Source organism: Lagenorhynchus albirostris, chromosome 5, assembly GCF_949774975.1.
Source record: "Lagenorhynchus albirostris chromosome 5, mLagAlb1.1, whole genome shotgun sequence".
In the NCBI taxonomy this organism is placed as follows: domain Eukaryota; kingdom Metazoa; phylum Chordata; class Mammalia; order Artiodactyla; family Delphinidae; genus Lagenorhynchus; species Lagenorhynchus albirostris.
Window position 1 is genome coordinate 136,744,404 of NC_083099.1, and position 27,042 is coordinate 136,771,445.

The 27,042-nt window shown below is 38.8% G+C and overlaps 1 protein-coding gene across 1 annotated transcript in view; it reads left to right on the forward strand.

Moving 5' to 3' along the window:
- The window catches only part of MORC3 (MORC family CW-type zinc finger 3), a 42,416-nt gene extending 15,633 nt beyond the window's left edge, over positions 1–26,783 (forward strand). The window contains exons 7-17 of the mRNA XM_060150915.1: positions 1,202–1,330; positions 1,749–1,871; positions 5,300–5,397; positions 11,735–11,839; positions 12,461–12,583; positions 12,690–12,764; positions 13,693–13,738; positions 15,931–16,097; positions 19,360–20,248; positions 21,807–21,961; positions 24,731–26,783. Of these exons, the coding sequence (XP_060006898.1) occupies positions 1,202–1,330; positions 1,749–1,871; positions 5,300–5,397; positions 11,735–11,839; positions 12,461–12,583; positions 12,690–12,764; positions 13,693–13,738; positions 15,931–16,097; positions 19,360–20,248; positions 21,807–21,961; positions 24,731–24,884 (2,064 nt within the window). The 3' untranslated portion in view covers positions 24,885–26,783. The remainder of the gene's footprint in view (positions 1–1,201; positions 1,331–1,748; positions 1,872–5,299; positions 5,398–11,734; positions 11,840–12,460; positions 12,584–12,689; positions 12,765–13,692; positions 13,739–15,930; positions 16,098–19,359; positions 20,249–21,806; positions 21,962–24,730) is intronic.
- Positions 26,784–27,042: the final 259 nt, after the last annotated feature.

Consider the following 27,042-nt stretch of genomic DNA (forward strand, 5'->3'; position numbering starts at 1 on the left):
ATAACCCCAAGCTAAGGATTCATTTGACGTTTACAAGTATACTATGTAATTTTTTCTGAGATTCTGGCAATTACAATGGCAGCTATTACTATTCCTTGATATACTCCAGTGTGTTAGTGAAGTATGTCCTAGTTGTTAAGAAAATCTTAACTCAAGAGTATACAGAGGTCGCCAGAGCAGATGGTATAATGTTAGTGTACCATGAAAAAAATGTTTTAAAATATCATTAATGAATTTTATAAATGGGCAAAACACCACTAATTTTGAAATCAGGAGTCAGGAAAAAAAACAAGAGAAATGTTCAAATTTTAGTTTTGTGTTGAACTTTTCATATATCCTCCTTAAGTTGTTCAGTTCATTTCCCTCAGAGATTTCTGATAGCTTGGAGACAGGCACAGGAGATCATATTTTAACATGTTTTAGGATGCAAAGTTTGGTCACAATTCTAAGGTATCTAAACTTCCATGTATTAAGAATTGAAAACACGTTTAGGGAATTCCCTGGCGGTCCAGTGCTTAGGACTAGGCACTTCCACTTTCATGGCCCATGTTCAGTCCCTGGTCAGGGAACTAAGATCCCACAAGCCTCAGTGCGGCCAAAAAAAAAAAAAGAAAAAAAAAAAAAAGACTGGAAAACACATTTAGATGACTGCTGATTTTTACAGCTCCATATGGAAGAAGTGCTGTTTGTCTACTGTGCTGAAATGTTGGTGCATTATTTATGATTTTTTTCCTTTTCAAGCTTATAATAGTCCCTTTTGCTTATATTAGATTTTGCTTATTTTTGCCCAAATAAAATTTATTGATGCTTTAAAAATTATAATAGCAATATATAGTTTTGACAGGAGAGTCAGAAAATAGTCCTTTTTGTACACATAAACATTTTTAAAATTAAAATGAGACCATACTATACATGCTGTTTCTTAACTTTTTTTCACTTAACATATCAACATCTATGTAGGTCAGTAGATTGTTTTCTGTAAGTCATTTTTACTGGCTACAGTATATTGAGCTTGTTTTTAATAAAAAGTATTCAGATATTAACTAATACACCTTTATAGTCTATAGTATTTTATTGAAGAGTTAATATGTCTTTTATCAAAGCAAGGCGGTAGCTTCCTTTTTAAATACATGCATAAGTAATGTTGAACAAATCCATAGATAATTATGTGGAAAGGACAGATAATTGTGTGTCTTTGCAGGCTTACTGCAGTATATTATATCTAAAGCCACGAATGCAGATCATCTTGCGTGGACAGAAAGTGAAGACACAGCTAGTTTCGAAGAGTCTTGCCTACATTGAACGTGATATTTATCGACCCAAATTTTTAGTATCCTTTATTTTGCTTGTTATGATGCTGTATATAGATACGTATCAGTCAAGTGTACTTCCCTTCCCCCTTTCTCCTTTTATCTTGATAGAGTCAGTCCTCTCCAACTTTTGCCCTTTTTTGCACCTTTGGATTCAATAATGAGGGCTTCCCTGGTGGCGCAGTGGTTGAGAGTCCGCCTGCCCATGCAGGGGATGCGGCTTCGTGCCCCGGTCCGGGAATATCCCACATGCCGCGGAGCGGCTAGGCCCGTGAGCCATGGCCGCTGAGTCTGCGCATCCGGAGCCTGTGCTCCGCAACGGGAGAGGCCGCAACAGTGAGAGGCTCGCGTACCGCAAAAAAAAAAAAAAAAAAAAAAAAAAAAGGGTGGTTTGAAGGGAATGAGGTGGTGTGTTCAGAATTTTCCTTAACATTTAAGACTAATAAAACTGTGAGAATTACTTTTGGATTCAACTGCAGAAATAAAGATCATTATGGGATAATGATGTATCACAGAAATAGACTTATCAAAGCTTATGAAAAAGTTGGATGTCAGTTAAGGGTAAGTTTATATCTGAAAATGTCTGTATCTTTTATAAAAGTTAGGATAACAGGGCGTCCCTGGTGGCGCGGTGGTTGAGAGTCCGCCTGCCGATGCAGGGGACACAGGTTTGTGCCCCGGTCCGGGAGGATCCCACATGCCGTGGAGCCGCTGGGCCCGTGAGACATGGCCGCTGAGCCTGCGCGTCCAGAGCCTGTGCTCCGCAACGGGAGAGGCCACAACAGTGAGAGGCCCGCATACCGCAAAAAAAAAGTTAGGATAACGTTATCGGGTCAAATGTGTAACAATGTACTTTTTGCCTAATGACTTTTAAATGTCAGTGTTTTTAATAACTGGTATGGCACTTGACCTTAGAACGCTTTTATATTAATTTGAGGACAGAACATTTTATCTCTTTTACAGATGAGGGAATTGGGGCTAATAAGTAACCAGCCTTAGACCTCAGGCACAGGTGCAGATATTTTCTCTACACTTGGAAAAGGATCCTTGATTTTTTTCATACTAGAATAAAATTGATTGGTTTTAATTAGTTGTTGACTCAATAGCCTAAAAAATAGTATCTGATAGGTGATTTACTTTTCTGGAGTTAGTTCCTGAATATATCAGAGTTTTCCTCCTAAGCCACTTCCATTGTTGTAGAATTCAATGTAGGATGGTGAACATTGCCCACCATGTCGATCTGTTTATCCTTTACCTGTTTTCACAGAAAATTTTTTTGTTGTGTGGGTGGGTGTTGAGAATTTGTGATAAATTCTGAAATTCAGCTTTGTTAAGGTTTTAAGTCCAGGCATATTTTGTTTTCCAATTCTATGATGTTCATTTTCTATTCATTTTATTTCATTCTAAATTGTTTGCAACAACATGGATGGACCTGGAGCATAGTATGCTTAATGAAGTATAATATGTCAGGAAAAGACAAGTACTGTATGTTACCGCTTATATGTGGAATCAAAAAAATAAAACAAGTGAGTGAATGTAACAAAACAGAAACAGACTCATAGACACGGAGAACAAACTAGTGGTTTCCAGTGGGGGCAGGGTGGCAGGGGGAGATAGGGGTAGGGGATTAAGAGGTACAAACTACTATGTATAAAATAAATAAGCCACAAGGATATATTGTACAGCACAGGGAATATAGCGAATATCTTATAATTTTAAATGGAGTATATAAAATATTGAATCACTGTGTCATACACCTGAAACTAATATAGTATTGTAAATCAACTATATTTCAATTTTTGAAAAAGTAAATGAGGGCTTCCTTGGTGGCACAGTGGTTGAGAGTCCGCCTGCCCATGCAGGGGACACAGGTTCGCGCCCCGGTCCGGGAGGGTCCCAAATGCCGCAGAGCGGTTGGGCCTGTGAGCCATGGCCGCTGGGCCTGTGCATCCGGAGCCTGTGCTCCGCAACAGGAGAGGCCGCAGCGGTGAGAGGCCCGCGTACCGCAAAAAAAAAAAAAAAAAAAAAGTAAATGAACTTTGTTGGGCTCTTCTTTGTAACCACTGATTTCAATTAGAAATATAAATCCAGAAATATGACAACCATGGTACAAGGTATCAATAAATTTTATTTAAAATGCTAATTTTTATTTATAATTGGAATAGTAATTTTTTTTTTTTTTTTTTTGCGGTACGCGGGCCTCTCACTGTTGTGGCCTCTCCCGTTGCGGAGCACAGGCTCTGGATGCGCAGGCTCAGCGGCCATGGCTCACGGGCCCACCTGCTCCACGGCATGTGGGATCTTCCCGGACCGGGGCACGAACCTGTGTCCCCTGCATGGGCAGGCGGACTCTCAGCCACTGCGCCACCAGGGAAGCCATGGAATAGTAATTTTTGCCAGAAATACTCTATAATTATAAAGTTCTGAATTTCACTGGTAATTGGAAATGTATTTTTGGTAATAGGCCTTATTTCTCAAGTGTTTTGACTTAAGGTACATAATCCATTTTTCCAACCCAGTTAAATTTGCATTACATATAATTTCTGGTTAAGTTTAACCTTGTAAAAAATATGCTTTTACAGCCAACTTTTTTTTTTTTAAATAAATGTATTTTATTTTTGGTTGCATTGGGTCTTCGTTGATGCGCACGAGCTTCCCATTGTGGTGGCTTCTCTTGTTGCAGAACACGGGCTCTAGGCGCACAGGCTCAGTAGTTGTGGCACACGGGCTTAGTTGCTCCACAGCATGTGGGATCTTCCCAGACCAGGGATCGAACCCATGTCCCCTGCATTGGCAGGTGGATTCCTAACCACTGTGCCACTAGAGAAGCCCTACAGCCAACTTTTAATGTTTTTCTTTACCAGAAGATGGACTGGTCATAGTATTTGGATTCAGTAAACATTTATTAAATACTTGGTATGATTTTCCACGCTAGATGCTCAGCATAAAAAGATGAAAAGGTACAGCACATGCCCCCAGAGCTCTTTCTGATGAGGGGAATGTGGTACATCCTTGGAGCAGCAGAAAGGGCTTCTTGTAGAAAGTGGTGATTGAGATGAGACTGAGTTGATTTACTGTTTGGGGAAGTCTGGCAAGAGCTTTCTAGACAGAGAAAGGAATGTCTGCAAAGGAAAAGAAAGAGGCTTCTGAGAGGATGGCATCATTAGGGGAGTTGTTATGCCTGGACCAGGTGGTAAGTGGGGATTGGGAGAGAGGAAGATGAGGCCAGAAAGGAGGTAAAAAAGAACTAAGATTGAAGGGTTCTGTGGTTTACAAGTTGTATGAAATGAGGAACCACTGATGGTTTTTAGTGGAGTAGCATTATGATTAGGTTTTCATGGTTTTGTCTATAGTTGCATCTATGAAAATTCTCAGAAACCAGTATTCCACTTTTTCTCTTTATACTTAGACTCAGCTATAGTCGTGAACAAAATACATGTGTTAATCACATGTAGATAATCAGAAAATGACTCAGATACTTTGAGTTCAGTGTTTTAGCTAGCAGGTTTAAAAAATAACCTAGGTCAGTTGAATTAAAGTTTTTACTTCATCACAGTAAACAACTGAATGTGTAACTTTGGATAAATGTCTTTAATTTTTATCTAACGAACTTACGGAATATTATGTGCCAAAGCCTTTGCTAGGCACTATGGATACTGGAAGGAGTTACTTGTGGTTTTTAGTAGCTAAGAAATGGCATCCCGGTAGAGGGGATCTTTTTTCCCTAGTATAAAATCGGGAATGATAATACTTGTCGACATGAATACTTGCTAACAGTGGAAGTGGTTCTGGAGGAAAGCTGCTGTTACATATTTAGGAGTTAGCTCCCAGAAAGGTAAATTACCTGCCAGACACTGTTTTTCAATCTAAATGTCATGAGCATCAGATAAAATATAGGAAAATGTTTCATGCAGATCTTAAATCTTGGTGAAGGGATAATTGTTTGAAGCATCATGTTTCATGTTTAAAATGCCAGTTTTATTTTTCAGGCAAACAACATGGGTGTTGGAGTAGTGGGGATTATAGACTGTTATTTCCTAAAGCCGACTCATAATAAACAAGATTTCGATTATACTAATGAATACAGGTATGTTACCTATTTAAATGACTGACTTCTTACTATTTATTTTGGAAATACTTTCATAACTTTTTCTAAGCTGGATTTCTTTCTGTTTTGTGGGAAGCTTGCATAGAAAACACATGTAATCATTTTCTCATCCCTGGGGATTGTATTCTACTCCGTCACAAATAGAAATATATTCTCCTCTGTCTTTACTGATGAAGAATTTTTGAGATTTGTACTAAATAGAGGAAGTTCCTGCTTTCTTGGTAACATTTTTTTGTGTAATATAAAATCCAGAAACTTTGATCTTGGATGGGAACTTTAAGATAACTTAGTCCTATGTACTTGAGACAGAAATGCTCGTATCTTTTAAGAGTGATCAGAAGCCATAAAATAAATATGACCATCAATTTTACTTGTAAATTTAGGAAGCACAAACAGTTGTCCTAATGAGCGTATATTATGAAGAAGAATGCAAACTTCATATAAAAACAAAGTGGAAGGAGGGAAATGTTAAACAGCAAAGTCAGCAAATTAGGAAACACACAATAGAGAAAATCAATAAATATTCAGAGTATAGTCCTGAGACAGAAGCTACCCCTGTTATTTGAACAGGGAAAATATAGGGAGTTGTTAACCAGAATAGTAGAAGGTGATCACTCAGAGAGGTGAAAGAGGACAGTAGATGTCCAGAACTAGCTGATACAAAAGAGCAGCAGTTACCTCTAGGTTGAAAAAGAGTAGACAATAAAGGAACTAAGAGAGGATCCTGGGTCCCTGATGTCAGAGATTCAGATCTCTTTGTAGAGGTCATAACAAACACAGCAACAGGCCACCTGCCATGGCAAGAAGCTTGCCAGAAGACCTGGCCAGTCTGGGTCTGTAGACATGGCCTGCTGTTGCCAGGGGATGTGGGTGGGCTTGGGCTGGAGCTGTTCTGTAGAGGAGACCTGTCTGTGCCCAAGGGTGTGAGTATATGCTGGAACTGGTTCCTGCTGCTGGAGGGAAGAGCGTGGCCTGAAAGCACAGCTGGAGCTCCTTCGGGAGGCCATGGGCTCCAGCCAAATAACAATGAAGCACCAGACCTGAAGGCCATGTGTCTTGCTGCTCTCACCTGGTAGGTTCATTGCCCCGTTAACCCGGTGTAACATTCCTCAGGCTGGCAAAGGATGAATGTTTACAGGATCAAGCTCCATTATCACAAAACTGAACTCAAAAAAACCCTGTTTGGAACGGGAAGACAATAAGTTGATAATTGACACAATCAAAAGCCCAAAGTTTGGTTTTTGGTAAGATTAACAAAGTCTATAAGCATCTGGCAAGACTAAGGAAAAAGAGAAAACAATAATCATCAATATCAGAAATGTAAAGGAGGACATTACTACAGATCTACAGACAGAAAAACACAGAGGGGCAGCATGAACAATTTTAGACCATTTTAGATGATATGGACACCTTCCTTTCAAACTGAATCAAATTAAAAATTTCCCACATACTTTCAAACATTTAAGGAAGTAGCGGCGCCAGCTTACACAATCATTAAAGGTTTTAAAAGACCACATAACTAGTAGTGAACTCACGAATGCATTACAAGAAAGGAAATTTATGTCAGTCTCTCGTGATTAAGATATAAAAATCTTAATTAAACAGCAAATACCATTTAGTAACTTGTAAAAAGAATAATACATTAAAACCAAGTGGATTGTATTCCAAGATGGCATGGGTGGTTTTTACTATTCAAAATTCAATGTAATTCATCATGTTAAAGAAAAATCTCATGGTTATTTTCATAGGTACAGAAAAAGCGCTTGAGAAACTACAGTATCAATTTGTGATGTAGGAAAAAAGGGAACTCTTACAAAACCATTAATAGAAAGGGCATATTAGCAATACCGACTATTTAGCAAAAAACAGCAGTTCCTAATGGTGAATTATTGACAGCTTTCCGCTTAAGAGTGGGAGTAAGATAAGGTTATCAGCTATTCACCATTGTTCTTGAGGAAATAACCAGAACAAATAAGGCAAAAAAGAAAGAAATGAAAGAATAAGCGTTGGAAAGGAATAAATAATTTTCTGCAGGTGACAATATCAAGTATATAGAAAGTCCCAAATAATCTGCAGTGTAATACAGAGTCTAAGGTTGCTAGATAAGAAGTATTCAGAAGTTTGCTTACCAGCCAGAAAAAGAAAACCAACCATGCGATTCAAAAATTTTTATACATAATAACATCAAAAAAGCAAGTGCTTTGGAGTAAATAAAATATGCAAAGACCTCAACACACTAAAAACTATAAAACATTGTGGAGTGAAATTTCAAATCTGAATAAATAGGTATACCAGGTTCAGGAGTTGGTAGGCTGAATATTATAAAATGTTGTTTTTTTCTCCAAAGTAATTAAATATAATTCCACGTTAAAAAAAAAATCCCAGCAGGTGTGTGTGTATGTTAATAGGCTTAATTTAAACTTTATGTGGAAAGTCAGAAGACCAAAGATAGTTAAGACAAAGAACAACAAATCAAGAGGACTCATACTACTAAATATCAGTACTTAAAAAGCTGTAGTGAAAGTGTGGTATTAATGAAAAAATAGTCTAGTGAAATAGAATAGAGAAGCCAGAAACAAATCCCTGCTTTTTATACATATGGTCAGCTGATTTATGACGAAGGTGTAGTAGGAAAATGATCATCTTTCTAAAAATGATGGTTCAGCATTTTGTATGAACAAAATGAACGTTAACTTCTCCCTCTTATATGAAGCAAAAAATCAATTGCAGATGGATTTTAAGCCTAAATGAGAAAGGCAAAAACAAAATGAAAACAAGAATAGTTTCATAACCTTTAATTTAGGTGGTTTTTTTTAAAACAAGATGCAAAAGTATTGATACATTAGATCAAAATGGAAAAATTATCTAAAATGAATAAGATATAGGAAATGTTGGTAAGATGTAGGGCAGTTGGAACTCCTGTATGTGCTGTTGGGTGTGAGAATTGTTGATCATTTTTGAAAGTTATTAGACTGTATTGAGTAAAGGTGGACATCAGTGCCCACCCCTGTGACCCCGCAGTTCCACTCCTATAGGTGTATTTTCAACAGAAATGGGTGCAGTCTCATGGATTGGGGAATAGAGGTGATAAGAAAAGGAGATGAGGAAGAACTGAAAAAGTGATATGAAAGGTGAATCATGTTTGGGAGGGGAGATGATACATTCTTATTCGGATGTTTATGTGTTGTTATAGTGGGGCTTCCTGGTGGGGAAAAATAGAGATAATGAATGGGGATAGATATGTCTAATATTAACCTGTCAGTACAGAATTTCAAATCTTGATTTTTATTTATTTTTAAAAATTTTTTAATTAATTTATTTTTTGGCTGCGTTGGGTCTTTGTTGCTGCGTGTGGGCGTTTTCTAGATGCGGCGAGCGGAGGCTACTCTTCTTTGCAGTGCGCAGGCTTTTCATTGTGGTGGCTTCTCTTGTTGCGGAGCACGGGCTCTAGGCTCGCGGGCTTCAGTAGTTGTGGCGCACGGGCTTAGTTGCTCCGCAGCATGTGAGATCTTCCCTGCCCAGGGCTCGAACCCTTGTTCCCTGCATTGGCAGGCGGATTCTTAACCACTGCGTCACCAGGGAAGCCCGAGTCTTAATTTTTAAAAGCTTTATTTACTCTATTGAAGTATACTTGATTTACAATATTATGTTAGTTTCAAGTGTACAGCAAAGTGATTTGGTTATATGTATATATGTACGTCTGTAATTCTTTTTTTATTCTTTTCCATCTTAGTTTATTATAAGATATTGAAATAGTTCCCTGTGCTGTACAGTAAATCCTTGTTGTTCATTTTATATATAGTAGTATGCATCTGTTAATCCCGTACTCTCAATTTATGCCTCCCCACCCCCCTTCCCCTTTGGTAACCTTAAGTTTGTTTTCAAAGTCTGAGTCTGTTTCTGTTTTGTAATAAGTTTGTACTATTTTTTAGGTTCCACATATAAGTTGATATATTTGTCGTTGACTTACTTCACTTAGTATCATAATCTCTAAATCCATCCATGTTGCTGCTGATGGGACTATTTCATTCTTTTATGGCTGAGTAATATTCCATTGTATATATTGATGTATACACCACATCTTCTTTATCCATTACTCTGTCGATGAACATTTAGGTTGCTTCCATGTCTTGGCTGTTGTAAATAGTGCTGCACATGTGGGGTGCATGTATCGTTTTCCCCCCCTCACCCCTTGCCGTGCCATGTGGCATGTGGGATCTTTGTTCCCTGACCAGGGATCGAACCCATGCACCCTACATTGGGAACACGGAGTCTTAACCACTGGGCTGCCAGGGAAGCCCCAGGTGCATGTATCTTTTTGTTCTTTAATTTATTTTATTTATTTATCTTTGGCTGCGTTGGGTCTTCGTTGCTGCTGCGCGGGCTTTCTCTAGTTGCGGCGAGCGGAGGCTACTCTTTGCGGTGTGTGGGCTTCTCATTGTGGTGGCTTCTCTTGTTGCCGAGCGTGGGCTCTAGGCGCGCAGGCTTCAATAGTTGTGGCATGTGGGCTCAGTAGTTGTGGTGCACGGGCTTAGTTGCTCCATGGCGTGTGGGATCTTCCCGGACCAGGGCTCAAACCCGTGTCCCCAGCATTGGCAGGTGGATTCTTAACCACTGCGCCACCAGGGAAGCCCTATCTTTATGAATTATAGGTTTCTCCAGATGTATGCCCAGGAGTGGTGTTGCTGGATCATATGGTAACTCTTATTTTTAGTTTTTTAAGGAACCTCCATACTGTTTTTCATGGTGCTTCCACCAATTTACATTCCCAGAAGCAGTGTAGGAGGGTTTGCTCTTCTCCACACCCTCTCCAGCATTTATTATTTGTAGACTTTTTGATGATGGCCATTCTGACCGGCGTGAGGTCATGCCTCATTGTCATTTTGATTTGCATTTCTCTGATAATTAGTGATGATGAGTATCTTTTCATGTACCTGTTGGCCATCTGTATGTCTTCTTTGGGAAAATGTATATTTAGATCTTCTGCCCAAGTTTTGATTGGGTTGTTTTTTTGTTATGGAGTTGTATGAACTGTTTGTATATTTTGGAAATTAAACCCTTGGCAGTTGTATCCTTTGCAAATATTTTCTCACATTCCATAGGTTGTCTTTTTGTTTTCTTTGCTGTGCAAAAGCTTGTGAGTTTGATTAGATCCCATTTGTTTATTTTTGCTTTTTTTTTTCCCCTTGCCTTGAGAGACTGACCTAAGAAAACATTGCTACGATTTATGTCAGTGTTTTGCTTGTGTTCTCTTCTAGGTGTCTCGTGGTGTCATGTCTTACATTTAAGTCTTTAAGCCATTTTGAGTTTATTTTTGTGTGTGGTGTGAGGGAACGTTCTAACTTGATTGATTTACACGCAACTGTCCAGCTTTCCCAACACCACTTGCTGAAGAGACTGTCTTTTCTCCATTGTATATTCTTGCCTCCTTTGTCAAAGATTAATTGACTATAGGTGCGTGGGTTTACCTCTGGGCCCTCTATCCTGCTCCATTGACCTATATGTCTGTTTTTGTGCCAGTAGCACACTGTTTTGATTGCTCTAGCCTTGTAGTATTTTCTGAAGTCCAGAAGGGTTATGCCTCCAGCTTTTTTCTTTTTTTTTTCAGGATTGCTTTGGCAATTCTGGGTCTTTTGTGGTTCCATATAAATTTTAGGATTATTTGTTCTAGTTCTGTGAAAAACATCATGGGTAATTTGATAGGGATCACATTGGCTGTTTTAAATTTACGATGTTACACTGACTGTATCTTGTGTGTGCAGACAGTTCCTGGCACAGTAGGTACTTAACTCCTTAACAAATGATTATTCAGTTGTGAACACAGTCATGTTTATCTCAGTAAGTCCTGTTGATTTGCTTTTTTACTGACACCTTATTGTGGGAAAAGTGAAAGTCTTAATTGTGGGACAGAAGCTTTTTTGAATTATACTTGCTGGTAATGGTTGCATACTTTTATAAAGCAAACAGCTGCATTCTGGTTTGCATTGAAGCTTGTAAGTTTGTTGGTTGGGGTGAAGTTCAGAAAGCCTGTGGTTTTCCCAGTAGCTGGTCTGCAACACACTTCCTCAACAGAGGACCTAAAGTGTTAGTATTGTCCATCTTATTCCTAGATGGTCCTGGCTCTGTTCTATGAACTCATCTACATCCTTAGAGAAAATTGCCATTACTTTAAGTTTTCTTAACTGTGCCTTTTGGAGGCCTCTCCCTCCGTGTTCACATGATCAGTACCAGGTTGTTTATTCTTTCTCTGTTTGTCAAAGATTTAATCTTTATCTTTTTTTTCTTGAATTGATTTTATAATTTACTTTTTTTTAAGGCTTACAATAACAGCACTAGGAGATAAGCTCAATGATTACTGGAATGAAATGAAAGTGAAGAAAAATGCAGAATATCCTCTGACTTTGCTGGTTGAAGATATACAGTAAGTACATTTAAAAAATAATAAGTGACTATAATATCAAGATGTGATATTGGAGGGCATGGTGATTCTACAGTGTTCATAAACTTTTTAATCTAATCCATAGTAAGAAATAAATCCCACAGCTCGAAAGCCTTTTATAAACTAAAAGAATATATACATTTAAGTTATTCAGAGATGTGCTATAATAGAGGGTAGAATGTAATACAGTTATAAAAATTGCTTGAATTACAGTAATAGAACTTGCCTATTTTCTGTACTTTGAATGGTTTATTGTGCTAATAAGTATATTAGATTTGACACTGCAGATGCTAACTTAACATAAATTTCAGGGCAAGGCATTTGATATTTTCTAAGTTTTTTAGTTTTTATTATAGAAAAAATGTAATAGTATGCTATTAAACAAGACTAAGTCACTTTGTTTAAATTGGTCTGTCACTTTTAACCTTCAGTGGTAGCCAAAATTGTTGTTTTTAAAATCTTAACTCACTGTCAAATGTTCCGGAATTTTCAGGGACAGAATTAAATAATAGGGGCATTTTGTGGTAGAAATGATGTGGAAAGTCTAGTGAAGTACTTAGATCCATATTTCCATGCTAATATTTAGTTGCTATTTTGTTACAGGAAACGTCCTGATCAGACATGGGTTCAATGTGATTCCTGTCTAAAGTGGCGAAAATTACCAGATGGGATAGATCAACTTCCAGAAAAATGGTATTGCTCCAATAACCCTGACCCACAGTTCAGGTACCATATAGTTGGTAGTAGCCTTTTTGGAAAGGCAGAAAGTACTGTTCAAGGTGTATGAATAGGCGCTGGTGACGTGTTATTCCCATGTGATTTTTCTGACTAGAAATTGTGATGTTCCAGAAGAGCCTGAAGATGAAGATTTGGTGCATCCCACTTATGAAAAAACGTACAAAAAGAAGTGAGTGTTATATTAATGTATGGTGGGAGAATAATACCCAGATCATCAACAGTGGTGTGTCTGTAGCATTAGTTGATATTTCTCCAAGATAAAGCAGTATAGCCAAAAAAGATTATGACTCCAAAAACAAAGATATGATGTGGAGTGCATAACATCAAGTGCTTTTAAAGTTTATACTGTGAGTACCTGCTGTTTATTGCTGTCCTATCTACAGGATACTTTGAATGTACAGTATAGTTTTGTTCTTTTGGACTATACACCAGTGAATCAAAAGTGAATACTGCCCTTTATGAGCTCATGGTCTAACGGGGAAAGTGAGATGTGTGTATTATCAATTTGAAGTTGACGACTCCCGTAAAAGGCATGATCCAGTCCTGTGAGGAACCCCATAAGGAGAAATTACTTCTGGCTGGGGATGGGGAAATGGATCAGGAAAATTCATGAAGGACATTTTTGTAATAGGCCTTGAAGGAAAGGTAGGATTTGTTGGGTAGGAAGCAATGGTTTGTTCAGCTTAACTACAGTAAATATGTGAATGGGGGATAATGGAAAATAGAGGTGGGAGAGAGAAGCTGGGGAACGATAGTGAACCACGGGGAACGTTAGGCTTATGTACTGCACACGGAAGGCTGAGTTGATGAAGATCTTCTGGGTGGTTTTGATTTATAGTACACTGTTCTTAAAGATAAATCCGGTAGCAGGAGTGGAAGACATTAGGGTGTTGCTGAGATAAGAGGTGGAAAGTACTTCCCTACCTGAGGCCTTACCACTGATTATAACGAAATTGAAGCAAAGTTCAGTATACCTATCTTATTGACTTAGTAGTAAAATGGCAAGTATGGCATTCGAAAACAGAATTGAAAAATCATAATGAAGTAAATTTAAATACATTTTTCTTTTCTCTCTCCTCTTTTTTTTTTTTTTTAAGAGACAAGGAAAAATTCAGGATCAGACAACCGGAAGCAATCCCTCGGGTAATTAGGCCTTCCATTTTATAGCTGTGTCTTGTATTGTGTTGTGATTAATTTAATACTCAATTTTTTTCTTTTTTCGGTATGCGGGCCTCTCACCGCCGCGGCCTCCCCCGCCGCGGAGCACAGGCTCCGGACGCGCAGGCCCAGCGGCCACGGCCCACGGGCCCAGCCGCTCTGCGGCGCGCGGGACCCTCCCGGACCAGGGCACGAACCCACACCCCCGGCATCGGCAGGCGGACTCCCAACCACTGCGCCACCAGGGAAGCCCTAATACTCAATTTTAAGCTTAGGAGTTACATAACAAATGGAAGCAGTCTCGTTCATTCAGTTCACATTTCTCTTCTCTTCCTGTACCCCTTCTTACCCTCTTTCCCAATACTGACTGCTAACCCACAGCTTCACTCAAACTTCTCAATTTTATTATACAGTTGGGCATTTTCTGAGGAAAGGCAGATATTCTTTTAAGAATCTCATTGTTGGGCTTTCCTGGTGGCGCAGTGGTTGAGACTCTGCCTGCTGATGCAGGGGACATGGGTTCGTGCCCCGGTCCGGGAGGATCCCACATGCTGCGGAGCGGCTGGGCCCGTGGGCCGTGGCCGCTGAGCCTGCGCGTCTGGAGCCTGTGCTCCGCAGCGGGAGAGGCCACAACAGTGAGAGGCCCGCATACCGCATTAAAAAAAAAAAAAAAAAAAATCTTATTGTTAGGTAGACAGTCAAGGAAAAGTTCATAGGAAGACCCAGGCAGCCACATGGTAGTACTAACATGGACCAAAGCTGTAGTGTTGACCCTTCAACCATAGTGTACGGTTGGTTGATTTACAATATTATATTAGTTTCAGGTGTACAACATAGTGATTCAGATTCTTACAGATAATACTCCAATAAAAGTTATTACAAAATAATGGCTATAATTTCCTGTGCTGTACAATATGGCCTTGTTGCATTTATTTATTTATCTATTTATGCATTTATTTATTTATTTATGGCTGTGTTGGGTCTTTGTTGCTGTGCGCGGGCTTTCTCTAGTTGCAGTGAGCGGGGGCTACTCTTCGTTGTGATGTGTCGCCTTCTCATTGCAGTGGCTTCTTCTGTTGCAGAGCATGGCCTCTAGGTGCGCGGGCTTCAGTAGTTGCAGCACATGGGCTCAGTAGTTGTGGCTCGAGGGCTATAGCGCTCAGGCTCAGTAGTTGTAGTGCACGGGCTTAGTTGCTCCGCGGCATGTGGGATCTTCCCTGGCCAGGGCTTGAACCCGTGTCCCCTGCATTGGCAGGCGGATTCTTAACCACTGCGCCACCAGGGAAGCCCATATCTATTTTATACATAGTAGTTTTTATCTCTTAATCCATACCCCTATCTTTTTTAAATATATATATTTTATTTTATTTATTTGGTTGGGCCAGGTCTTAGTTGCAGCAGGTGTGCTCCTTAGTTGCGCCTTGCCGGCTCCTTAGTTGTGGCGAAGTCTTAGTTGCAGCATGCATGTGGGATCTGGTTCCCTGAACCCAGGTGCCCTGCATCAGGAGCGTGGAGTCTTAACCACTGAGCCACAGGGAAGTCCTTCCATACCCCCTACATTTTTAATGCTTAATGGTGTTGAGCTTTTTCTGAGTGTATAAATAGGTAGTTGTACTTCTTGTATCAGAAGTTGTGGTCTGTTGCAGTTGTGTATGTGTGCTTATCATTACATTGAATTGTTTTCTTGTGTAAAGGCTGAGGGTTTGAGGGCGAGAACAGAACTGGGAGAAAAAGAATAGTGGGCTTACTTTGGTTTTTAAAGGCAGTGTCTTTGTGACTTTATCCTCAATTTCTTTCTCTTAGAAAAATAAGTTTTTATTATATGTCTATACGTTCTGTATAGTCCGAGGTCAGCAAATCTTTCAGTAAAAGGCCAGATAGTAAATATTTTAGGCTTTGTGGACCATATACAGTCTCTGTGGCATATTCTTTCTTTGTTTTGTTGTTTTGTTCATGTATTTAAACATGTAAAACCATTCCTAGCTCACTTGCAGGCTGGGTTTGGCTCTTTGGCCTGTTGTTGGTCACTCTCTGGTCTGGTGTAGCACAAGGAGTTTATGTGGTTAGGATAGTTCTTAGTGCGTCCTGGGATGGCGGAAAGGGGAAAGAATATCTTGTGTTTGGAACATGACACACTTTAAAAATTTCTTTAAGATCAGTTTTTTTTCCTTCAACAGATTCCTGCTGAACTCTTGTTTCCAACAACTCCTGTGTCAAGTCAAAGCTTTCCTCCCGTTAAGGAAAATGTTCCAAGAGCACATCTTTCAGAAGCGGCAAATACTTATGCAACGAGACTTATAAATAATCATCGAGGTTCACCCCAGTCTGAACCTGAGAATAACAGGTCAGTGGCGAAAATGTGTTTTTCCATTTGGGGAATAAATATTAAACAGCTTTACTTGACACTTCAATGCAGTAATACGCTTCTAAGAAAGTGTAGTTGACATGCATGTGAAAAGTCTTAAGGACAAGTTACTTTGCTTTCATTGTCTGAACTTACCCCCACTCCATTTACGTTACCTGTTTAAATCAATTAAAAGAATATTAATTGTTTTTATTGTGGAGATCAAATTGTCACCTCTTTGAAATTCTGTATAGTATGAAAATTCCTGCTTTTAAGATTATCAGTATCTGAGTAAAGAAAAACCTGAAGCAATGAACAGTGCAACGCTGTAATGTCAAATGTGACCCATACGTTCTTAGCATAGCCCATGACATGCTGTGCACTTCGGATGAGTGGATGGAGAAGGAAGAGGAAGAAAGGTGTGAGTGATACATGAATTGGACAGTCAGCTCTTTTGACTGGAGTGGTCGGGAAGGCTGTATGATGAGCTGGTACTTAGCTTGGTCCCTGAAATTCTGAAAGCAGTAAGTGCTCTGCACGGTGGCCCATTCGAAGGGGATAGAATGGACACAGGTGAAAAGGCGTGTGACGCCAGTGAACTAGTACATTAGACTGACTCCATCTGATATTTGTTATTGAAAGAGAAACATTGAAACAAGATTCTCTGAAATAGTGAGGCCAGACGTTCCGAGAGGTTTTGTAGCCTTCATCAAATTCTTAAAAGGATTTTTGAAAATTCAGAAAAGATTAGAAATTGTCTTAATGCATATATACATCAGGGAGGGCATGTTTTGAAATAGTTTGCTGTTTATAGCCTACATTTTGAGGTCTTAGTTTGTGGCTGAATTGCTACTTAACTGAGAACATGTGTGAATTTTTTTTTAACTAGTCTCCATAATATTGGCTTTTCTGCATAAAGATGGTTACAAAGTAAGAAAAAGTAAAATTTGTAATGTTACAGACATGATAATGGAATTTAATTTCGGATATGACTGCCATCAAAATGGAAGAAGAGTAAAACTTTTCATTAAATTAAAAAAATATATATTTATTTTATTTTTGGCTGTGTCAGGTCTTAGTTGCGGCACATGGGCTCTTTGCTGCAGTGCGTGGGCTTCTCTCTAGTTGTGGCCTGTGAGTTTTCTCTCTTTGTTGTGGTGTGTGCTCCAGAGCACATGGGCTCTATAGTTTGCAACACGCAGGCTCTCTAGTTGAGGCACGGGGGCTCAGTAGTTTTGGTGTACGGGTTTAGTTGCCCCTCGGCATGTGGTATCTTAGTTCCCTGACCAGGGATCGAACCTGCGTCCCCTGTATTGTAAGGAGGATTCTTTACCACTGGACCACCAGGGAAGTCCCCTTCATTAATTTTTAAAGCCTGTATTTATTCTTAAATTCATAGAGCCAAAGTCTGTGGAAAGGTGTACCTAAACTAAGTCTTGAGAGAGACAAATAGGAATTGGCCTGGTAAGAAAAATAATAGGACCGTTTCCAATTAAATGCTTAACTCCGTTGATCCCTAGACAGTCTCAGAACTTGGAAGCATTGGGAACTTCTGAAGGTGGAAAATAGGGGTGAGAACAGGAAGCTTGTATGAAAGTTTAAGGAAGAGTAGTTCCCTGGACCTCTTCCCAGCCTGTGAAGTCCAACAGTGCTGCTTCTCCTCCTCTGTCAGAAGGCAGGGAGTTTACTTTCTGGAGCAGTTTCTACTGCTGAAGATGTGGGTGAGCCACTGTTTTGGAAGCAGAAGTAAGGGAAAGTTTGAATGCTGAGTGGAAGAAATCCCCCTCCCTTCCTTGCCTCACTGGGCTCCCAAGAGAAAAGCTGTAGAAGATGATGACAGCCTGAGCATCCTTCACTTTCCCAGACCTCACTGCTTCTAGTCTGAAATAGAAATATAGCCAAGGATCCCCAGATGTACAAAACTGAAACAAAGGGAGTAGAAGAAACCATGTGAAGTTTATTGAGAGGTGGGTAGATGTTTAACAGATAAATCTCCTAGAACGAGAAGATAAATGGTTGGAAGGTAGAAAAAAGAAGAGACGACGTACTGGAGGGGCCAACATCTGAGTAAGGACATTTCAGAGTGGGAAATCAGAGAACAAAGGGAGAGAAATAATATAAGAAAGACTTAATTGCCACTAAATACACAGCATAGTGGCTGGAAAAGGTAAGAAATATCTCAGAGAGGAAAAACACAGACTGTATTCAAAAGATCAGGAATCAGAATGGCAGGAACAATGAATGGTAGATAACAACGGATTGATGCTTTTAAAGTTTTGAGAAAGTAATTCCCAGCCTGGAAGTCTATATTTTTCAAGCCAGCAGTGAACTTGAGAGGTGAATAAAGATATTTTCACCATGCAAAATTTCACATTTCTTTATGTCATATGTACCCTTTCTCAAGATTTTATTGGCGATTATGTCCTCTCCATATGAGAGAGTAAGCCTAAGAAAGGGGAAAATCCTTGAGAAATGAGGTCTTAACACATAAGGCCCAAATAGCGAATCAGTACAGATATCCCTCTAAGTGGGGCAAAAAGTAATCAATTGGTGATAAATTCACAGAAAACTAAGCAGATGAAGAAAATGAGGCAATTTTTAATGCAGGGGAAATTGTTTTCCATGAAAGGATAGGGCATGCTGGTTTACTTTGTGGTTCACCTTTGATCACTGAACGTTTATAAAAATTCTGATGGGCAAACGGGAATGGCAGTGTCATTCACTGAGCTCTGGAATTCAGAGAGCAGCCCTGGGGTGGGTGGTGGCATTCTGTTTGGACATGTTACATTGAAATGCCAGAAGGCATCAAATGAAGAGATATTTGGCAGTATAAGGATGTGCTACTTTTTTTTTTTTTTCTTTTGCGGTACGCGGGCCTCTCACTGCTGTGGCCTCTCCCGTTGTGGAGCGCAGGCTCTGGACGCGCAGGCTCAGCGGCTCCCCAGCACGTGGGATCTTCCCGGACAGGGGCACAAACCCGTGTCCCCTGCATCCGCAGGCGGACTCTCAACCACTGCGCCACCAGGGAAGCCCAGGATGTGCTACTTTTAAAAAGAGGTCTCAATAGTTGTTTCCTTATCTGTAAAAGGAGAAAATAATCTCTACTTCATTAAATCATTGGGCAGTACTGTGTAATATATCATTTTTTTTTAAATGAACATGGCCATTTCTTAGAATTTCAAGATAGATTACTTCAAGGTCGTCTATTTTTTCCATATCTACATTTTATAATCTTATATTTCCTATATAAAATTTTTTCCAGCCTGAAACGGAGACTCTCTACTCGTTCCTCAATTTTGAATGCAAAGAATCGGAGATTGAGTAATCCAGCATTTGAAAATTCTTATAAAGATGATGATGATGATGAAGATGTCATCATCTTAGAAGAAAACAGTACTCCCAAGCCTGCAGTAGACGATGATATTGAAGTGAAATTGCAACAGGGTCACATGGAGCAGAGCGGTGTTCAGGTGGAGCCTGTGGGTGATAATGAACCGTGTGGCCAGACTAGTTCAACAGGCACCTCATCATCCAGGTGCAATCAGGGAACCACTGCAGCCACCCAGACTGAAGTACCAAGTTTAGTCGTTAAAAAGGAAGAAACTATTGAAGATGAGATAGATGTAAGAAATGACACAGCCATACTGCCATCCTGTGTGGAAACTGAAGGAAAGATACGTGAAACCCAGGAAATCTTTGATAAATCTGCTGGTGATGCTGGTTGCCAATTAAATGAACTAAGAAATGAGCTGCTTCTTGTCACCCAAGAAAAAGAAAATTATAAAAGACAGTGCCACGTATTTACTGACCAAATCAAAGTGTTACAGCAGAGGATACTGGAAATGAATGACAAATACGTGAAGAAGGAAACTTGCCATCAGTCTACTGAAACTGATGCTGTATGTTTACTTGAAAGTATTAATGGTAAATCTGAAAGTCCAGACCATATGGCGTCTCAGTATCGGCAAGCTTTGGAAGAAATAGAAAGGCTGAAAAAACAGTGTAGTGCTTTGCAACATGTAAAGGCTGAATGCAGTCAGTGTTCCAATAGCGAGAGTAAAAGTGAAGTGGACGAGATGGTTGTGCAGCTTGACGATGTATTTAGACAGCTGGACAAATGCAGTATCGAGAGGGACCAGTATAAAAGTGAGGTGAGTTACATCATTCAGCACAGTGAGAGCCGTGGGAGTCCAGGGGCATCTAAAGCTTAACTGCCAGTTGCTAGGTGGGCATAAATCATTTAATCATATTTCCATTTACCGACTCCACTGGTTCTCAACTGGGAGTGGTCCTTCTGGGGGCATATGGAAATGTGTAGGGCAGTTTCGGTTCTTAAATGTCTTGAAGGGATGGGCATTGTTGGAATCGAATGGGTGGGAACCGGGTCTGGTAAATGTCCTGTAGTGCGCAAGGACACTGCTGTGCAGTGAGGGATCGTCCTGTTCATTCCCACTGGGACGCTCAGTTACTAACATGCCAGGAGTTCTAGTCCGTTATTAATAAGCCTGCAAATAACCACACAGGGTAGATGACAATACCTTATTTTATAGAGGTACCCTGTATTACTTATGATTAGGTTCCTTTGAAGGTGACATAAAACCCCACATAACAGTAGCAGCTGCACAGTCATCAGAGACACAGGCTCCTTCTACATCGTTGCTTTGCTTCTCAAAGCAAAGCACTCGGACCGCTGCGCTTGTGGTTCGAGATGGCTCTTCAGGTCCAGCCAACGTATATCTACATTCCAGGCAACAGGAAAGAGAAGGAGTGCAGTTTCTGAAAGCTGCTTATATGCCATCTGTCAGAACTTAGTCACCTGGCCAGTGGATGCCTTGGAAATGTAGTCTTTATTTGGGGGTTCTTTTACTGAGGAAAGAGGAGCCCCTAGTTCAAATTTGGGTAGCACCTTTGAAAAATATTTTACGTATTATATTTACATGGTGTTTGAAAGGAGAGTTTCTCTGCTGAAAGGAATTTGGAAACGACAGTATGGTACCGAATTGCCCCTTCTTCTGGAAATACTGCCGACATAAATGCTTATTCAGACATTCCGCTTGATGTGTTGGCTCAGGAGCTAGATGACAAAATACATAAAAAATATAAGCTTTCTGTTGTAACTTACTGCTGGTGAGTGTGCAAGAAGTGAAAGTCACTATGACCTCAACATAATTTGGGCATTTTTATCTTGGTTTTTCAGTTTTTAGGTCTCATTTGTTTTTTTGTTTTTGGGTTTTTTTTTGGCGGTACGCGGGCTTCTCACTGTCGTGGCCTCTCCCGTTGCGGAGCACAGGCTCCGGACGCGCAGGCTCAGCGGCCATGGCTCACGGGCCCAGCCACTCCGCGGCATGTGGGATCTTCCCGGACCGGGGTACGAACCCGCATCCCCTGCATCGGCAGGCGGACTCTCAACCACTGTGCCACCAGGGAAGCCCCCATTTGTTTTTAGTCATGCTTTAATTAACATTTTGTATTCTTCTAATGTAAAAAGATATAGAGCTGAAACTAAGCAAATGAAGCTTTATTTATAGAAAGCTATTGTGTTTTGTGTGTGTTTTTTTGGTTTTCTTTTTGGAGCGGGGAGGTGCCCTAATTTTTTTATGGTAATAATTTTCATCAAGCAGGATTTTGTACATTTCTTAGCTTAAATTTGCACTTTGACATTAGTATTTTTAAATTGTACAGTTATAAAATTAATTAATTTTTTGTCAGGTTGAATTATTGGAAATGGAAAAATCACAAATCCGTTTGCAGTGTGAAGAACTGAAAACTGAAATCGAACAATTAAAATCTACAAGTCGGCAAATTGGAGATGTGTCAACGTCAAGTAACATCGAGGAGTCTGTAAATTATACTGATGGGGAAAGGTAATATGAAATGAGGCATTTGGCTAGGGCTGCAGTTCTGGTTAGCATGATACTTATTTGCTAGTGCACATCAAACTGATTGTTCTTGCAAAAGAAGTTATTGGCTGCTGTGATCCCAACGTTCTGATGGACAGAGATACAAAAGAAGTACATGTCATCATTCTTCCCTTCAAGGAACTAACAATTTTGTGAACTTAAATGAAATAGGAATTTCAAAGGAATTAAGCCCTGATTGGTCAGAGTGGTTTGGAATGTTTTTTGGGAAAAAGTGAAAATTGAGCCAGATATTGAAGGATGGGCTGAATTAGGCAATGACTAGAAGACAAGGGTCTATTTCATGAAACTTACTTTTTGACCTTGATTTCTTTAATTTCTGTACTTGGCACCATTTCTTTATGGTTTGCTACCTCATTTTACTACATGCCTTCCCCAATTTTAACTTCTAGGAAATCACAAAATTGCTAAAAATTGCCATTACAGGTGATTCCTAATTACAGGTGATTAATTAGGAAGAAGTTCTGTGAAAATAAGAAAACAGTAAATGAATGATTACCCTCTCTCAGGAAGATATTAAATGGGCTTGGGGTTCTGACAGTATTGGTGGTCTGTTGATAACCATTCAAGAGAGGAAAAAACCCACAAAAATAGTCATTAAAAATAGTGCGACTCTTCTTGCTAGTATGATAAAACTTGATACCTAAAATGTACTATTGTTGAGAAATAATTTACCATCCTTATTTGACATTAATTATATTATGACTTAGTTTTTTAGCTTAAGGTTTTAAAGGATTTCGTTAAATCTATTCATGGAAATAGAATGAATAGATCAGTACATATAAGCATGGGGGGGCAAGGGGTCAGAAAAAAAAACCCCAACTGGTGTTTCTGAAAATGGGAACCACAAGCCTCTGTGGTGCTTATAAAAATGCAGATCCTTGGACCACAGTGCAGTTGATTAAATTGGAAACTTTTAAACAATCTCCCAGATGACTCACTTGCACACTAAACTTTGAGTAACTGATGATCTTTTAGACCTGTGCTTTCCAAGACAGTATAGGCACATTTGGCCACTGACACTTGAAATCTAGCTAGTCTGAATTGAGATGTGCTTTAAGTATAAAATACATGCTGGATTTTGATGCCCTGGTATGAAAAAATAAATAAATAAAATGCCTCAATATTTTGGTTATATGATGAAATAATATTTTATATGTAACTAAAATTTATTTCATCTTACTTTTTAATGTGGCTATTTGAATATTTAAAATTGCATATGGAGCTCACAATGTTTCTCTCAGTCCTGTTCTGTGTACTAAAATAGGGATTTGTGATGTGTCCTGTAGAGAGGAGGAATTAGCCAGGACAGTCAAAAGACTTAAAGGATAGGATAGGTCAAAGATGGTTGTAGGGTCATACTGGTCTTTTTCTATTTTTTGTATAGAAATGGGCCTCTGATTGAAGATGAGTGGGAAAGCTTGGACAAAAAACAGCTGGTATGGGCATGATGTAAAATTTTATCAAAGGTCCAATGGAATCTTAACATAAGCTCACAAAAAACATATTTAAAATCACATTTTTATGCGTTGTCAACCCAAGGATGAGCAGCTCGCTCCTTCAGAGATTTCCACCCTAGAAAGATCAGTATCTAAACTAAATGTAGACTTCTTATATTTTGGGAGGGGGCAGAACAAAAACAACTGTAACATTCTCTTGACCTAGGCGTCTCAATCTTTGACGCAAAGGCTGCTTGCTGTGTAGTTGTAGAAATTTGAAGTCTAGAATGTGGATATTCAGATAGATACAGTATAGAAAACGGAAGGAATGATAATGATCATTTAATCCAGGGTTTCTCAGTGTTTATAATAAATGCATAGTAAAACGGATAGTTAGTGAACTTTAGCATGTGATAGGTTCAGAGAAATCCTGCATTTTATTTTTTTAAAGGCTTTTTTTTAAAAATATTTATTTATTTGGTTGCACCGGGTCTTTGTTGCAGCAGGTGGGCTCCTTAGTTGCTGCTGCAGGGCTCCTCAGTTGCAGCTCACCGGCTCCTTAGTAGTGGCATGCGAACTCCCAGTTGCGGCATGCACGTGGGATCTAGTTCCCTGACCAGGGTTTGAACCCAGGTGCCCTGCATTGGGAGTGCAGAGTCCTGTCCGCTGCGCCACCAGGGAAGTCCCAGAAATCCTGCATTTTAAAGAGTCTTTTTACCATTATTTAACCCAAAGTTGTATAAGCTTATTTGACCACAGGACCATTTCTTTTTCCTTTTATACTACTATGGATATCTCATAGAACATGTTTTAGGGAACAATTCAATTCACTTTGCTCAAAAGGAAGCTGAACTTCAAAGTGACACATTCTTATTCTTAGACCAGTGTTCTCACTAGTGTATCATTATTGTTTTCCAGGTGATAACAAGATTTTCAATTGTAAATAACATCTTGTAATTTATGTATTTTACCAGTTCATCTTTTCTCCAGTCTCGAATTAAAATTATAATAGTTGGAACCAAACAGAGCTGCTAGTGTTTTGAAACACTCTACATACCAACAGATAAATATTATACTTAGTTATTAAATTATGAATTATTAAGTTAAATGAATTGTTAAATCTAGTTCTCTTGAGGAAGTTTTGCTTTTCATTTAGTTTGTATATCATTCTACAGAGATTCCATTTTAATGTTTCCCTTAAATTATAAGGCCTACCTGAATATTAAACTGTATTGTTATAATGTTCATCTAATAGGTGTAATGTTTGTATTTGCAGCCTCAAACTTCGATCTCTTCGAGTTAACGTAGGACAGCTCCTGGCCATGATTGTACCTGATCTCGATCTTCAGCAAGTGAATTATGATGTCGATGTAGTTGATGAGATCTTAGGACAAGTTGTCGAGCAAATGAGTGAAATCAGTAGTACTTAAAGTGTATTTTATGTGAGATACTAAAAAATATTTGCTCCGTCTTTCTGGTTGTATAGCTTTCAAAATTTAAGCAACTTTGTTATAGATATGATACGTAACAGACTGAAGAACCATAATCTTTTCTGTATTCTATGCATTCAAGTGTGGACACAAATATTGTGGACACACTATCACACCTTTTGAAATGCCTGTGGATCATTGGTATTGAGCAGCTACATAGCTAACTCATGATTCTGCTTTGAAATGTAAATATTTATAATTAAGTCACACATATTTTTTTATTACCCTAGAGGACTCAAGTGTTTTTCACCAAGAGGTTTTCAGGTTTCCCCTAACCTTTGTGCAGTCTTTTCTGGTTCCCCAAAGTGTATTTTTCTCTGGCTTGAGGGCTGTGCCATAATACAAATGGAAATGTTACCTTTGATTTTCTTACAGAGAAGTTTAAAACAGGGTTTTTAAAAATGGAATAACACTCCCGATAAGTTGTAAGTAATTGAGCATTAATGTTTCTTTTCTATAAATTCTTATCTCCTGAAATATTTTATTCATGAAAATAAAGTAAGCAGAAACTCCATCCATTTTGCCAGGATTTTTTTGTGTGTGCTGAGATTGCCGATCATGGTTATTAAACACAAAGTGTTTTTACAGAAAAAAATAATGATTTTTAGTATAAAAATATAAAAATATTAAATGCCCCACCACATTTACTTGGAAGCCCATTTTTGGCTGCTTAGTCCGCATGGAGTGGGCACAGTGATTGTTTACTATTTCTTTTTGTGAAATTTCCTGTACAGCCTTTTGTAGGAGTACTACAGGTTAATATGAGTTGAGGAAGACAATCTTTCTCCAACAGTACTGCATACCTTTTATTATATTACAAACCTAAGTGTTTTATATCCTGGAGTTAAGCAACAAACAACCTAGGATTATAGTATTACATGCCATAAAAATTATGCTTTACTGGTCCCGTGTTTTGTGCAATTATAAAGAGATGGCTTTCTATTAAGTATAACTGTATATATAATTAAGAATCATATTTTCCACAACTAAAATGTGCATTATTTTTTTCAAAGTTTTATCATTGCTATTTATTTTTACTTTTGTTTCTGAACATTGAATACATGTTCCTTTTGTATGCTTAATTACATGTTTGTCATGTACAATATTAAATTTTTACTGTACATTAACTTCTAGAAAAAGCAAATAAATTTTTATTTGCTTGATAAAGTAATTGAAAGTGTATTTTTGGTATGAAGCTGGTTTTCTGTCACAGTTGTATCTGCTCAAATTTTAAAATACCTTGTAATAAAATAAAAATATATATGATGGCTCACACTTCAGATACTACTTTTAAGGAGTTCTGTATTCAAGTTATATTTTGAGAAGTAAGATTGTGTCTGTTAAGATCCTCAAGTTGAGCTCATTTTACTGTATTTATTAGAAGTTACATTTAGAAGATATAATTTCTAAAAATTTAGAAGTTATATTTACTTCCATTAAGGCTCTAAGACTGGGCTCACCTTGAGAGTGTGTGCGTGCATTTTCCACTCAAAAAGAGACTTTGTGTAAGTCATCTAAAGAAACCTTGCCTAAATGGTAGCAGCTGTGTATAGCATGTCTAAGTTTGTGAATATTTATGTAGCACTTATTTCTGGAATTTGCTATTTTTCCCTTCCTTTTGGTCAGCTATATTCTTGCAAAAATACATATTTTATATGGCTGTTAACTGGCTTAATGGCAAAGTTAATCATAGATTTAGAGAAACTTGCTTGCTAAATTGATTCTTTGGAATTACTTACCTAATATTCACTCTTTAAGAAAACATTGCCAAGATATGACTTTGTGGCTAGCAAATTTAACAGAAGAATGTACATGGGCTTTCATGTCATCTATTGAGGTAGCGATACCTGTCTTTTTTTAAGTTAAATTTGTTCCTACCTATCTTTTTTTGTCAAGTTAAATTTGTTCAAAGGCTAGTGTGGGGGAGGATAGTGTGGCTTAAACTAATTATGTAAAACTTAAAAGCAGTGTGAGGACGTAAACCAGAATAGTCCACAGTCCCTACAAACAGGACCTCAGCTAAGACCACAAAATCAGTGAAAGCTAATTTTCACACAGCAGGAGAGGCGTGGCATATGGATGTGGCCTTTATTTGGGC